Source organism: Caretta caretta, chromosome 1 (assembly GCF_965140235.1).
Source record: "Caretta caretta isolate rCarCar2 chromosome 1, rCarCar1.hap1, whole genome shotgun sequence".
In the NCBI taxonomy this organism is placed as follows: Eukaryota; Metazoa; Chordata; order Testudines; family Cheloniidae; genus Caretta; species Caretta caretta.
Window position 1 is genome coordinate 158,861,636 of NC_134206.1, and position 16,101 is coordinate 158,877,736.

At 44.4% G+C, this 16,101-nt stretch overlaps 1 protein-coding gene across 3 annotated transcripts in view; it reads right to left on the reverse strand.

Annotated features, from left to right (window-relative positions):
• PDE9A (phosphodiesterase 9A) overlaps positions 1 to 16,101 on the reverse strand; it is a 90,915-nt gene that overhangs the window by 52,953 nt on the left and 21,861 nt on the right. For 2 of the 3 annotated variants that reach the window (XM_048865477.2, XM_048865468.2), the window contains exon 5: positions 7,518 to 7,577. The exons of the other annotated variant lie outside the window; for it this stretch is intronic. In XM_048865477.2, coding sequence (XP_048721434.1) covers positions 7,518 to 7,577 — 60 coding nt within the window. The remainder of the gene's footprint in view (positions 1 to 7,517; positions 7,578 to 16,101) is intronic. 3 annotated transcript variants of the gene reach the window in all.

Below are 16,101 nucleotides of genomic sequence, written 5' to 3' on the forward strand. Positions count from 1 at the left end.
TTTCAGGTGAATTTAGTGCTCATGAAAGTTAGAGACTAGTAGCATGATCATAAATCAGGTAGTGTGCAAGCAGATGTTGTGAAAGTTTCTCCCACACAACACAGTAAATGTACCTCATGCCTGACCTGCAAATGTCTTTTACTTACTTCCCCAGAGACTGCCAGTTCTGCGATTTTGTTTTTAAACTTGTCTGCAGGAGGAGAGGAGACCACCATATTCATTTTCCTTTGTAATCCAAACTAGGATTAAAATTCAGGTCCCCAAACAAGAAAGGCCAGTCTGTGTATTAACTTGCTCTATTAGCTTTAGCATGAATCCCATTTTAATTTTCTAGAGGGCCCAACACATGAAATTGAAAAGGAAGTCAAGCTATAAATGATAGGACAGCACTAGGGTTGCCAGGCGTCCCGTTTTTGACTGGAAAGCCTGGTCGAAAAGGGACCCTGGCGGCTCCAGTCAGCACTGCCAACCGGGCCATTAAAAGTCCTGTCAGTGGTGCTGCAGGGCTAAGGCAGTCTAGTCCCTACCTGTCCTGGCTCCGTGCTGTGCCCTGGAGGCGGCCAGCAGGTCCGGCTCCTAGGCGGGAGGGCCAGGGGTCTCAGTGTGCTGCCCCCGCCCTGAGCACCAGCTCCACAATCCCATTGGCTGGGATCCATGGCCAATGGGAGCTGCAGGGGCGGTGCCTGCGGGTGAGAGCAGCGCGTGGAGCCTCCTGGCCCCCCCGCTTAGGAGCCGGATCTGATGGCCACTTCTGGGGCACAGCGCAACATGGAGCCAGGACAGGCAGGAAGCCTACCTTAGCCCTGCTATGCCGCTGACTGGGAGACCCCTGAGGTAAGCCCGTGACCCCAACTCCGAGCCCCAACCTCCTGCCCCAGCCCTGAGCCCGCCCAAATCCAGAGCCTTCTCCTGCACCCCAAACCCCACATCCTCAGCACTACCCCAGAGCCTGCACCCCCTGCCAGAGCCCTCACCCCCCTGCCCCCCAACTCCCTTCTCCAGCCCAGAGCCCACTCCCACTCCCTGAACCCCTCATCCATGGCCCCACCCCAAAACCCACACCCCCAGCTGGAGCCCGCACCCCCTTCTGCACCCCAACCCATTGCCTCAACCCGGAGCCCCCTCCCACATTCCAAATCCCTTGACCCTACCCCCCAGACTGGAGCCCTCTCCTTCATCCCAAACCCCTCATCCCTGGCCCCACCCCACAGCCCGCACTCCCAGCCAGAGCCCTCACCACCTCCCGCACCCCAATCCCCTGCCCCAGCCCAGTGAAAGTGAGTGAGGGTGGAGGAGAGTGAGCCACTGAGGAAGGGGGAATGTAATGAGCAGTGGCGGGGCCTCAGGGAAGGACTGGGGCTAGGGTGTTTGGTTTTGTGCCATTAGAAAGTTGGCAACCCTAGACCAGTGGTTCTCAAAGCTGGTCTGCCGCTTGTTCAGGGAAAGCCCCTGGCAGGCCGGACCAGTTTGTTTATCTGCTACGTCCGCAGGTTCGGCCAATTGCGGCTCCCACTGGCCGCGGTTCGCCGCTCCAGGCCAATGGGGGCTGCGGGAAGTGGCGCGGGCCAAGGGACGTGCTGGCCACCCTTCCCGCAGCTCCCATTGGCCTGGAGTGGTGAACCGCAGCCAGTGGGAGCCGCGATTGGCTGAACCTGTGGACATGGCAGGTAAACAAACCGGTCTGGCCCGCCAGGGGCTTTCCCTGAACAAGCAGCAGACCGGCTTTGAGAACCACTGCCCTAGACAGCACTGAGTGATTTAACCAGGTAGCTAGAAAACAGCAAGTAAAATTTCTTGATTTTGTACATATTAAAAAACAGCCTAAAACCTACAGAAGTGGTGTCCATGTTCACAAGTAAAACATTGCTAATTCTTCAATGGGAGGAAAAGCAATACACCAAACATTGAGACCAATGCTTACTGCAGGAGAGAATTCTAGCTCTTTACTGTTCTTTATGACAACACAACTACAGCAAGTACACTTTAGACACATAGGAAAGGTTTATGCTATATCTTGGCTTTACAATGCTTAGTACTGCAGTAGTTGGCATGTTAGCAAACCTTAAGACAGATAAATAAGGAGCAACTTTCCAGAACGCTGATGTTTGACAAAATGAAAGGCATTCAGGATATACTTGCCTTTGACAATCTCCAGTAAATAATTCTTGCAATAAAAACTAAGATGTACCATACTAGGGAAGACCCTTGATCCAACTTGTCTAGTATCCTTTCTATTCCTGACAGTGGGTAACTGCTCTAGTTATGAAATGCCATACTATAGGGACATGATTTTTTATTTATGCTTATGCCCTGAAGCATGAAACACGACAGCCAGATTATATCCTCCCCAGTATAGCTGCAGAAGCTATATCCATCACCTATATCTACACACACAGAGCTATCATTTATCTCTATCATCTATATGTACACTCACACACAATATATAAATGTCTAAGGGCAATCCTCAGCTGATATAAAGTGTCATAGCTCCATAGAAATCAATGGACCTATGACAGTTTACACCAATTGAGGATCTGTCCCAAACTCTTTGTTTTGCGCTATTTATCCAAATGTAATGTAACCAATAGAGAAGGAATCAGCAATAGACATTTTAAAGTGGAACAGGCCTATAATTCTAAAAGGAAATCTTGGGTAAAAAATTTTAAAGCATTTAAATAACTTCCACACCTAAGCATTATTTTCAAAAGTAACTTAGGTACTATTAAAAATGGTACCCCTTAACTCTTTTGTCTGAAATGTTATGATCCTCACTGGCCTTGATATCCTTTGCTGGCATTTGGTTTGTTTTTTAGGCTGTATTTACTGACATTCAGTAAAACTGTAAATATATATGAAAAAGAAATAACTTTGACTGGACAAGAGTCTGTGGCACGAATGCAAATTAAAGTAAGATGGAGCATTTGAAATAACATTAAACATAAATGTGTCCAAAGTTTTGGACTAAATGAGGTAAATCTAGAAAGTAAACATGGAAGATGTATCTGTTGTTGACATTGCTTGGGAGATAACCTACTTCTACATTAGATTTTGCTACTCACGCTTTAATTTTTACCTCTGTGCACATGGCTTATGCCTTCTTCCCCATTCAAGCATGGACTTAAATGAGAATTAACATCTATGCATCCCACCTGCAGTAGAGACCACCTCACTAGTCCGTACATTCTGCTTTACCAATATGCTACAGGCTACATTCTGCTTTACCAATATGCTACAAGATAATATCCTTGTATTATCATAGTGCCCAACAGCCCCAGTCAAGGACCAACCATAGTATCAGTATTTCCAAGTAAAATCCCAGTTACAGAGCTCTGTTCTAAACCACTGATAATGCAGCAGGACAGCAAAGTTGCTTTGTACTACACAAACATCCTTAGGATAAAGCAGAAAAGTGCATAATCCTGAGGTCTTACTCCTGGGGGAATTCTTTGCCAAAAAATAAAAAATTCTGAACACAACATTTTTAAATTCTGCATATTTTATTTGTCAAAATAACACAATATAATCACACCAGTTTCAATTATTTTGGTAATTTATTTCAGAATACCTGTCAGCAAGTATGTCTGTAACAATACAGACAACAAAAATGATTCAGGAAAGGTTTTTTGACAAATAGATTAATTACTAGGCATATTAATACAGACATCGGAGTAATAATTCATTTGAACTGTGATACAGAAATGTATTTCCTATGCTCCTCAGAAGTAGTGCAAAAGCTTGGGGGAGCCAAGGGTAACAGAGGAGCTGAGGGAGATGGAAGTAATTGCTTTGGAGGATCCTGGGTGTGAACTTGGAGGGTTGTTGGGTATGGGTGGGAGAAGTATGGAACAGGGTTTTTTTTTGTGCAGGAAAGGATTGTTAGGGAGCCTTCCCCATGCAGACCCTGGCTGACCCTTAGTCTCTCTCATTCAGTCAGGCACATCTGCCCCTGTCCGCATGTGTCCCTGCATCCCCACTCAGCCAGCCCCCCCATATGTCTCTGCAGCCCCTTCCCTCTGCCCCATGTGTCCCTGTACCCCCATCCTTATTCAGCCCCTACCCTAGTCTGTGCCTCCCACTGGCCCTTCTGAACCCCAATCTGTGACCCCCCAGCAGGTCCATGTGCCACACCCTATCCATCCCTCCATATCCCTTGCCTCCTGACCTTGCCCCATGGGCAGGGCACTTTGAGGAACGCAGCCTCTTCTCTTCCCTATCTGCAGCTGGGGCAGCTCCCACCCCAGAGTGGCTGCTCTCTGTTCCGGCACACAGTGGCTCCTAGAGGGTGAAAGGCATAACTGCAGCACTTCTTGGCAGAATGTATTTTCTGCTGAGAAAAAAATATTCTGTACTGCACACGAATTCTGCATGTCCGCAGTGGTGCAGAATTCCCCCAGGAGTAGTCTCTACCCAGGGAAAAGGTCCTAATAGAGTAATGGGAATCTTGCCTGCGTAAGGATGGCAGGATCAGACCACTAAATTTATATTATATGGTAATATATTAATTGATTTATTTTTTAAAAAAAACAGACTTTCTTTAAAAAATTCTTAGTATACTTTAAAAAGTTGCTAACCTTTAAAAAATGTAAGTGCATAAAATGCTAATATGAAGTGCCAGGTTGACTGCGCTGGAGAACAGAGTCCTCTGAGTATCCATAGGAGAGGGAGAGCATTGGCATTTGCAGTACAAACTTCCCACGCACTTTCCCCTGAAAATCAAACCTAACCCATCTCTACAGCCTTGTCTACAGTAGGGAATTAAAATGTAAAAATCCCACCATTGCCAGCACTGGTTCAGCTGCACTGTTGTTTGCAACATTGGAGGTCCTAGTGTAGACAGCTCTCTGTCTCCAGCAGCTGTGTCCATTAAACTTGCTCAGCAGAGTAGTTCAGGTTTCCTCTATCTAGTAAATCCCCAGTCTCTTTGCTGAGATTATCCACAAGACCATGCAATTAGTGTTTGAAACAGCAACTGCTTCTTAAACAAGATACTAGATTTTAAGAAGTAGGTTCTTTTAGTTAGGTTTAAAAAAGTAAAATGAGAAAATGGTGCTAATATAATCCCCTGTCCTCCACAAATGAAGTCCAGTAACAATATACTATATTTCTCTCACTCTCTTCTGGAAATGCAAGCTAAACATTTGATATTCTCGCCTATGTTTTAAATATATTTTTAATATATTGGCACACACACATTTATTGTCATTTCTAAACAACATATTGTCATTTCTAACAGCTGCCTCTTGTACTTTTCTGATATACCAAAATGTATCATGAATATAACATACATAATGCAAAATACATTTTGGAAAAGAATCAGTTGTATACACATGTAAGAAATAGATACCCAACATATAAAATATATTTCTTTAAAACAGCTTCTGTTTCCTTTGAGAGCATCCATTATCACTAGGCTACTCTTCAAAATATTACAGTTAATTATGAGAGATATCAGTAATACTTCTCAGGAACATTTGCTTTTATTTTCCAAATGATTTGATTATTACATGAATGTGACTCTAAAATGGGACAAGCACACAGTAATCTGAAAGTCTAGGATCTAATTCATGCTCTGTTGTGTTTTTATTTTATTCGATTCCCGGGTTCAGTGACCCGAAGAGCAAATAAAAAGATTTGTTCCATTACAGGGAATAGTTTTCAGTTATCTCAGAAAGGGTTTTAAAACTGCTGTTGAAAATCAAAGAGCTGAAACAAAACAAATAATACTTCTTATTTAAAATACCAGGAAAGCTTCATCTCTGCTTACCGTATACAATGCCTGGAATGCTACGAGTCCAGCAGTAAGAATAAACACAGAAACCTGTGTACCCTGAATTCAATGCCTCTCAGATCTGTCTCAATGGCTGTAGCATACAAGAGAGTGACAAGCTGCTTTTAAAAACCAACCTAGTAACAAAACTAGATGTTCTACTTTCACTCCTTCCGCCTGTCAAAACTCACTAAGTACCAGGACATTCTAATCCAGGGAACAATCAACTGCAATGTGATGTTTATGGATGTAATAAATGACTTTCAAAACAAAAATGTGTTTTTACAACCGTAGAGTGCAATAAATATATATGACTAACAATGGTAGTTCCTCTCATCTTAAAGAGACAAAGCACCATTTCTTTTCACCATTTTAATCAAGAATGATATAATTGCTTATACAAAAAAAAAAAAAAGAATTATGCAGACACCATTTAATCTCTCTGGCTCAGATCCTCAAAGGCATCTAGCTCCCATTGAAATCAATGGGAGTTAGTTGCCTAAAAACCTTTGAGGATCTGCACTTCTGTGCCTCAATTTCCCATCTGTAAAATGAGGATAATAATAATCTTCCCATTCTCCTATCTTCTGTCTGTTGTATCTATTTAGCTCTTTTGGGCAGGGAATGGCTCTTACTATGGGCCAGATTGCAATCTCCCTCTCATGCTGAATACTGCCTTATGCCATCAGTAATCTCATTGATTTCACTGCAACTCCTTGTGTAACTTAATGTGCATCAGGATATCACAATCTGACCTTACATGTATGCACAGTGCATAGCACAATGCCTCATTAGGGCCTCTAGCTCCTACTGGAATGCAAACATGCAACGTAATTGTCACCTTCATTCTGAAATTCACATTTACAAAAGTGGATATGGTTTTACAAGACAAGAGTTTTTGCATAATTTGCAAAGGACTTCAGTTTTGCTCCCCAACATTTTTCAAGTGAAAATCAGAAGGTTTACACCCACCCAATGATATTGCAGTAAAATAATGCTGCACAGTTTACAGGCCAAATTCAACTCTTTCTGCAGCTATCTGTTACCTATTCTGCACTTGCTCTGTGTGGAGCTCTCGGCAAGGTTTCTTGTATGACGACAATGGAAATTCATCCCCAAATGAAAGGGAGTACTTGTGGCACCTTAGAGACTAACCAATTTATTTGAGCATAAGCTTTCGTGAGCTACAGCTCACTTCATCGGGCATCCGATGAAGTGAGCTGTAGCTCATGAAAGCTTATGCTCAAATAAATTGGTTAGTCTCTAACGTGCAACAAGTACTCCTTTTCTTTTTGCGAACACAGACTAACCCGGCTGTTACTCTGATCCCCAAATGAGGGCATGATATTCAGCAGTGCTTCCACAGCCTGGATATGAGCTCTGCAATATAGGATCAGAGAGGAGGAGTTTGCCCTTTTTCTTTAAAGGCCAAATTCCAGCAGCCTTCAGGTTTGGCCAGAAAACAGGTGCATACCAATGCTGTAAAAGCACTTTCTTTGTCAAGTGTACTGTGCCAGACTGCTGCCATGCACAGATTTTTCCTGCCAGAATCAGGAGAAATTTAGAGTAGGACAGGTATATGCTGGGCTGAGTAGGTTACACACACACTAAAACAGGTGGCCTCATATCCCATAACCCCTCGGTGCCTTATTTAGAATGGCCAGAGTTACAATCCCTCCCCTGCTTCACCTCTGGCCCCAGACAGCTATTGCAGCCTACAAGTATGGGGAGGCAGAAGCAGGGATCTTACCACTTCCCACTGAGTTGCTCACGGGGCACAGGGAGTAGCAGGCAATTTGGTCCTGTTCCCCTGAAAAACAGTCAGAATTACATTTTGAGCAGGTCAAAGCAGGTGGTGGGGCGGGGGGAGGTTGTGGCTTACCTCACACTTCCCTAGGTGGCCAAGCAAGGCCTGTGATAATCTCAGCCTAAGGACCAGAATCAGGCTGGATAATTTCTGCCCCATGGTCCCATCCTCAACACACCTACCCGAGCTTGTTCCTCTGTCCAGCTCGCAGTCAGGATTTATCTCTAAGCATTTTGTTTTGATAAGGATGATAGCCCTTTCAAATGTAAAAGATCAGAAGAACAAAAGCCTTAGAAATGGGCACAATGAGAGCTGGTTAGGAATTTTTTGACAAAATGTGTTTTTATTGGAAAATGCCGATTCATCAAAACCAAAGCTTTCCATGGAAATTTGGATGGAAATGTTGCTGAGGTCTAAGCTGGAATTTCTGGGAACAGAAGAGACCCTCCGCACAATAGTCATTTGATTAGGGCCCTCACCTGGGATGTGGTAGACCCAGGTTCAAGTGCCCATTCTGAAGCAGGCAGACATGCCTCCCACATTCCAGCTAAGTGCCCTACCCACTGGACTATAGAGTCAGTCTCAATTTCTCCTGTTGGACTTTGCAGAAATAATTAATAATCACAGGACCAGAGAGCTCAGGCAGAGGACAGGCTTAAACCTGCATCTCCTACATTCCAGGAGAGGGCCTTAACCACTAGGCTAGTCTCTTGCTCTTGCTAAGGGTCTCTTGCTCTGCCCCCCTGAAAATTTTTTAAAGGTCATGGTTTTGTTCCACTGCAGAACAAAAACAAATTCTGAAACCTTGAAATTTTTCACAAAACGGAATTCTTGTTTTGTAGCCAGCTCTAATTCTGACCCCAAATCCATTGCAGCTCATCATCTAAGATTGCTCCACAAGTTAATTAGGGCTGAAACTTGCAAACCCTTACTCAGGTGAGTACTCTCTTTGCAAGTTACAGTAGCTACTGTTGGATTTACACTGGCGTACCCGAGATCAGAGTCCAGCCCACGAGCTACTTGTGTGAATAAGTTATGTAGGGAACAGCTTTGCAGGATGGGGACCTTTTCCCTGAAGACATTGTTTAGAATGAGCATGTCACACTCTTGCATAAGTTTTAAGAGTTATCTTGTCTCCTAAATGAAAATAGATCATCATATATGTAGATTCAGGCATTGGTGACAAGTTTCTGTCATTTCACAAATAACGAATAGGTACAATAGGCCATATAGGTACAATATAACCATTCAAAAAAATCTGTGGGTCTCACTTATATATCATCAATGGGCTCATCAATCAGCAAGGCGGGTATATAAACAGATTTGCGCACAGGTCTCGTACCAGGCAGCTACATTAATTTGTGTAGATCCAACTCTTCCAATTCATGCTGGTATCTCTGAGGAAGAATCATGGGCTTTCTTCCATATGAGTGGTTGATAACAAGCTAATTGACAAGGAAAATAAAGGGCAACTGAAGTTGGAGGCAGAGATGCATTCTTCGCTCTTTGTCTGGCCAACAGAATATGAAATGCACTGGTAACTGTTCCTAATGCTGAGGCTCTGTAGAAAGAAGTGGTAAAGGCATTAATTGCCCTGTGCGTTTGTCTAGATATCATCTCAGTTGATAAGACAAAGAGGCTACTGATCTCTTTGCATTTCAATATGCAGTCCAAATTTGGTCATGAGGTTACTTTGTTATACTTTTCCCAAGGACTTGTCTGACTGAGCTAGTGACAGTGGTGCTAGGAAAAGCTCAGAGGTGAATTGGGTGCATCTAAGTGATGACAAAGGCCTCAGAAAGAAAATGCTAGAGAGGAATTTAGTTTTATTGTTTTCCTTAAGGGTTGGAATTCTGTAGGATTTGATCTTCAGCATAATTTAACTCGCATCTATCGTATTAAGAAGTGCTTGAACTTTAGTTGTTCCAAAACACTACTGTCATGAATCTGTGAGTCCTAAGACCATTTTAACTTCAGGAATGAGACCGCTGTCTTCACATTGCAGAAATCTAAGCTACTTGTGATATAACAGTACTCACTGGAGTTAACGGAGGATGCCCCTATCATGTGACTGTGGTAATCTTCCACAATCCTGACCTATGTGACTATGGCCAGGACAAAGACTGGCCTCTTACCAGTACACCTGTGCATCACACCTTTACGCTATGTCTACAGTACAAACTTTGGTTGATGCAAGTTATGTCAGAGTAAAGCTGCTGCAGTTAGTATACGCTTGTGCGTGCACACTTGTCTCCTGGCATCGGCGCTTTGCGATAGTCACCAGGAGTGCTTGTATTGATGCACAACCACTGGCTCATCAGGTGCAGAATGACAACTGAATGTGCTTTTGGTAGATTGAGGGGTCGCTGGTGTTGTTTATTCACAAGATTGGATTTCAGTGAGAAAAACATCCCAATAGTTATAGCTGCCTGCTGTGCCCTGCATTATAGCTGTGAAGCAAAGGGGGAAAAGTTGCTGCTGGAGTGGAGGGTGAAGCAGCTGTCTGCTGAGTTTAAACAGCCAGACACATGGGCTATTAGAAGATCTCAAGGAGCTATATGGCTCAGGGAGGCTTTGAAAGGGCACTTTATCAGTGAGCCACAGTAATATGGTGTGGTGTGGTGTGCTCTACCTGGCCCTGCTGTGAGGGGGCCTGTTAGGAATTTTATGGTGCTTGGTGTACATCTATGCATGTAACAGTCAATGTACCTATTAATTTTGTGCTGCTTGCTGTACATTTTGATTATTATACTGTGTGGGTTTGTCACTGATCCTGTGAGTTGTGTCACACTATGCAGGAACAAGTAAGTGGGTGCTTTCAGAACTGCTACGCACTCTGCAAGGTATGTTATGAACTGATGAAGATGTTCCAAATAATTGAATTTTATTCAGTAACAAAACCAGTGCAGAGAAAAATCTGTGCAATTTAAAAGCAAATACACTCAAAACTTTAATAAATTAATAGAACAAAATGTATCAAGGGGAAAGAATATTCATATCCATTTGTGCTACACATACAGCTACCGTGGCTTTCATAAGGTCAGTGAAGCACTGTTGGTCCTTAATGTCCCCTTGTGTGGTAGGGCTGTGGACCCTGGTGCCATGTGGAATGTTGATGGGTGGCTGCAGGGAAGTGCTGTAATGGAGTTCGCCATGGACTGCAAAGGGAGGAGACCCCAGGATTGTTGAACCCGTAGATCCACAAGAGCCTGTAGCATCTGTGTTTGCTGCAAGAAAAGCCCCATTATGTCCTGATGCATCTCTCTCTCCTTTTCCTGCTGGGAACCCTGGGCCTTTCTCCTCTCCACACTCTCCTTCTCCAGGCTGTCTGCAATGTTCACCTTCCAGGCCCTCTGCTCCCATTCTCATGTAGCACTATCTTGCAGGATCTCACTGAACATGTTGTCCCAAGTCCTCTTCTTTCTCCTCCTTATCTGGCTCAGGTATTCTGCTGGTGTGAAGGGGGAACCCCTTCAAGGCTGCAACTTCAGCAGTTACAGATAAAACACAGAGGTACCCTTGTCAGTATAATCACAACAGAAAGCAAAAGTTAAAGTTCAGAACTCACTTCCCTCGCTCCCCCGAAGTTTTAAACAGGCCATGCCTATTGACACTTCTGCTTTGGAGTGCTTGTATACGGCACCACTCAGCACCAGCCGTGATGAATAAGTCTTGCTAGGGGTGAGGGAAATGAGGCAGGAATTGCTCAGTTGCATGAAACTAGGGCAGTGGCACTGAATACTGGCACCATTTTCCACAGACTGTGGTGATTTTAGCTGATATCTCATTCCTGAGGGTGACAAAGGCACAGAGATCACAGCTGCTGCTGGTGACCCAAAGTTGCCTAGGCCTGTATGCTGCTAGCCTGTGTACTGCAATGGCCTGCTGAAGTTACCGCTGACTGGCATGGGAAAGTGTCTTACCTCACAGGAAGAAATAAGGCTGCCATCCCTAGAAACCTTCTGGAAAGGACTGCAAAATACCTCTATGAAAGTATCATCGAGATCTCTCAGAAGGATTCAAGGGACATCCCTGTGGACATAAACAAATTTCTCCTCATGGTACACACCTTGCCTAACTCTACAGGGGAATGAAAAGCATATAACAACACTACTTCTCTTTTTTGTACTGCTGCCTCTTCTAGTAGAAGTAAAATAATGCAAAATCGATAAATGTGTCCTGTTAAGTTGGGAGTGCCACCACTGTAATGGGAAATAAATTTACACACTTACCCCAAGATCCTTCCCTTCCATTGGGCTCACTCGTTCTTGATTGCCAGGACTGACTAGATGCATTGGAGTCTCAAACAGCTCCTGGCTAATGGCATAGCTGGACCCCTCCCCTGGTTGCTTGTCTCCCATCTTCCTCCTCCTCCTTGCTGTTCAGGTCAGGGAACTGTGGCTCAGGCTCCCTGGAGGCATCCACGGTGGTGGGTTCTCCTCTAAGTATGGCATGCAGTTCTTTGTGAAAACAGCAGGCCTGTGGATCACTATTGGTCTCCCTGGCCTTCAGGTATGCCTGACATGCCCTTTGCTTTCATGCAGCCCTGCTGCTGGTCCCTGTCATACACCTTCTCCTGCAACCCCCATGCAATCTGCTCATAGATGGCCACATTTCTATGGTGGGTCCATAGCTGTGCTTGCAGAGCCTCTTCTCGCCACAGGCCTAGGAGATCCAGTATCTCCTGTCTATGCCAAGCTGGAGCTCATCTGGAGCATGTAGCCAGCATGGTCTGTTGGGCAGTTGTTCACAACAGTGGAGAGCTTCCAGGTGTGCTCACCAGGCTGGGCAATCAGGAACAGGCATTTTCAAAATTCATGGGGCATTAAAAGGAAGGAGGGGCCTTCTGGTCTCTGTGCTCCTGGGCAGTGAAGTTCACAACTGAGAGCAGAGTGGTCAATGTAGGGATTGTGGGACAGCTGCTGGAGGACTGCTAGGGTCAACACAGGTAACTCAGTGTCTTTGCTTGCACAGCATTGACCTCTGTACATCAACCATGACTCAATGCTGCTTGGGGAGGCACGTGTAACTGCGTTGCTGTAACGAGGCGCTTACATTGGTGGGAGACAAATTTCAGGGTAGACACATGCACAACTAGGTCAATGCAAAATGGCTTACGTCGACCTAACTTTGTAGCGTAGACCAGGCCTCACTGTGGTGAAGCTGCTGCTTATATTCCTTTCCAAGGGTCAAACTTTCCAATCTCATCTTTCATGCTCCTCTTTGCTCCATTTACCCATACTTCACTGTTTTCCAGCTGTGTCAGAGAGCAGTGAAAAGAGCAGTGCTAGCTACACCCCGTATGGAAACTGCTGTGAGCCTTTTTTGGCATCTATTTGACTAACAGCTAGTTGCTTCTGAAAGCAGAATGTGATTGCACCCTCCTTTCATGAAGTCAGGGTTGTTTAAAAAGAAAGAACTAGAACTGAGCATTTTTACAGAAAAGAACACTTTCCCACTCTCAATTCTTTTTATCCCCTGAAAAAGGTCAGGAATGTTTAAAATTAATGGCAACCAATGTAAATGAGAAACAGAAACAAAAGAAACATTAATTCCCTTGCATACAGTCCAACTTGCTTCTCTTTTTCCAAAACAGAAAATGTTTGCCTGCTTCGGCTACTATACCACCAGGAATTTCCAGCCCTTTCCAGCTTAGATCTTTGGGAATCCCTACTTCGTAAAATGAAGCAAGAAGCCACAGACAGTATGAAAATGATGAGCCGTACTCTGCACAAAGCATTCTCCCCTCCCCCCACCCTCAGCTGACCAAAAAACCAGGACTATCAGAAAGTGTGAAAAGGCAAATGTGCTCTTGGAAAATACAAAGTGGGCTTCGTGTAAATAAAGCCAAACTACCTGGAGCCATCGGGTGAGATTCTCAGCCAGTGTAAATCAGTGTAGCTCGACTGCAGAGCCACACTTACGCATACCAAATGAGGATCTGTCCCTTTTTGTAGATGAGGCAAGCAAACAATGACACTAGTCGGAATTTAAGGAAGGGCACACCTCCTAAAACCCCTTTCCTTCTCATTTGATAATGCAGGTATTTAGCTCCTAGGCCAAGAGTTCTGACACTTTTACAGTGTGGAGCACATTTTAATAAGAAGAATATTTCTCAGGCTTGCTCCCTTCCCATTTGCTATCACATGGACCCCTCTCCTCTCATTTGGATAGCCTTCCTCAGTCTTCAGCAGTCACTGCTATGTGAAGTCTCTTTACTGTCATAAAATCTTTTCCCCTTTTCAATCCATTCTATTCCTCTCCCTTGTCCTGCTCCCCTGCACATGCTTCTCTGTCACCTGTTCCCTCTCTCCTGACATGCTTCCCAATTGCTTGGCCCTCCCCTGGACATATTGCCAGGCTGCCTCATTTCCTTTTCCTCTGGTGTCATAAATATAAAGGGAAGGGTAAACCCCTTTGAAATCCCTCCTGGCCAGGGGAAAGCTCCTCTCACCTGTAAAGGGTTAAGAAGCTAAAGGTAACCTCGCTGGCACCTGACCAAAATGACCAATGAGGAGACAAGATACTTTCGAAAGCTGGGAGGAGGGAGAGGAACAAAGGGTCTGTCTGTGTGCTGCTCTTTGCCAGGGACAGAACAGGAATGGAGTCTTAGAACTTTTAGTAAGTAATCTAGCTAGGTATGTGTTAGATTATGATTTCTTTAAATGGCTGAGAAAAGAATTGTGCTGAATAGAATAACTATTTCTGTCTGTGTATCTTTTTTGTAACTTAAGGTTTTGCCTAGAGGGGTTCTCTATGTTTTTGAATCTAATTACCCTGTAAGATATCTACCATCCTGATTTTACAGGGGGGATTTCTTCATTTCTATTTACTTCTATTTTTATTAAAAGTCTTCTTGTAAGAAACTGAATGCTTTTTCATTGTTCTCAGATCCAAGGGTTTGGGTCTGTGGTCACCTATGCAAATTGGTGAGGCTTTTTATCCAACATTTCCCAGGAAAGGGGGGGTGCAAGTGTTGGGAGGATTGTTCATTGTTCTTAAGATCCAAGGGTCTGGGTCTGTAGTCACCTAGGCAAATTGGTGAGGCTTTTTACCAAACCTTGTCCAGGAAGTGGGGTGCAAGGTTTTGGGAAGTATTTTGGGGGGAAAGACGCGTCCAAACAGCTCTTCCCCAGTAACCAGTATTAGTTTGGTGGTGGTAGCGGCCATTCCAAGGATAACGGGTGTAATATTTTGTACCTTGGGGAAGTTTTGACCTAAGCTGGTAAAGATAAGCTTAGGAGGTTTTTCATGCAGGTCCCCACATCTGTACCCTAGAGTTCAGAGTGGGGGAGGAACCTTGACATGGTGGCACAGTGGTGGGATTAACCTGAAATCATTTTGAGATCCAGTTGAGATTTTTTGAACTAGAAATACAGATTTTAAAAAGGAATTTTTAGGAAGTCCAGAAAGCAGCTTTGAAACTGAAAGCAGCTTGGTTTCTCTCTCCTTTGTGGCCAAGCAGAGACAAAAGGGGATTATCTTGTGAATTGCAGGTTTTCTTTGCCTGGAGGCAGGGTACTTAACTCCTGCAGGGAAATCTTCCAATCCAGAGGTTTTTTTTTCTTTTCTTCCTAAAAGTAAATAGGGGGTGTGTGTTCTACCCATTTGCTTTTTCTTTGGGCTGGGTAAGCAGGTTTCCAAGTAGTTGGAGGTTTTTTGCTTTAATTTGGGCCCAGAGCAGAGACAAGGGAATTGTCTTTTTCTGTAGGCTGACAATCACTATCAGAGAATAGGTATTCTATTGCAGCACAGCAAAATTTTACAGCCAAGTTTTGTTTGTTTATTTCTAAACCTTGGGTGTAAAGTTAGTTAAAAACAGAGAGGTTAGAATGACCAAATCCTCAGCTCGACTACAGCTGGAATTAGCCAAATTTCAGGCTGAGGAAAGACAAAGGGAACATGAAAGACAGATAGAACTCATGCGGCTGAAGAAGGAACAAGAAAGGGAGGCAGCGAGAGAAGCAGAACAACACCAAGCGGCTGCTCACAGGAGAGCTATGGAAGCAAGGGACAAAGAACTGGAGGAGAAGGAAAAAGAGAGGAAGTATGTGGAGGAGATGGAGAAGATAAAGGCTCAGCAGAATATCCCAACAAACCCTAGTAATCCTTCTCCAAGTACCACTTCCCATCCCAGAAAGTTCCCCACCTACAAGGCAGGCGATGATACTGAGGCCTTCCTAGAAAACTTCGAAAGGGCCTGCCTTGGGTACAACATCTCTACTGACCAATACATGGTAGAGCTGAGGCCGCAGCTCAGTGGACCCTTAGCTGAGGTGGCAGCTGAAATGCCTAAAGAACACATGAACAAGTATGAACTGTTTAAATCCAAGGCGAGAGTCAGAATGGGGATAACACCCGAGCAGTCTCGTCGGAGGTTCAGAGCCCTAAGGTGGAAACCAGACATGTCATTTACCCGACATGCCTACCACCTTGTGAACCATTGGGATGCCTGGATATCAGGAGCAAGTGTTGAATCTCCAGTAAATTTGCCCTTCCTAATGCAAATGGAACAATTCTTAGAGGG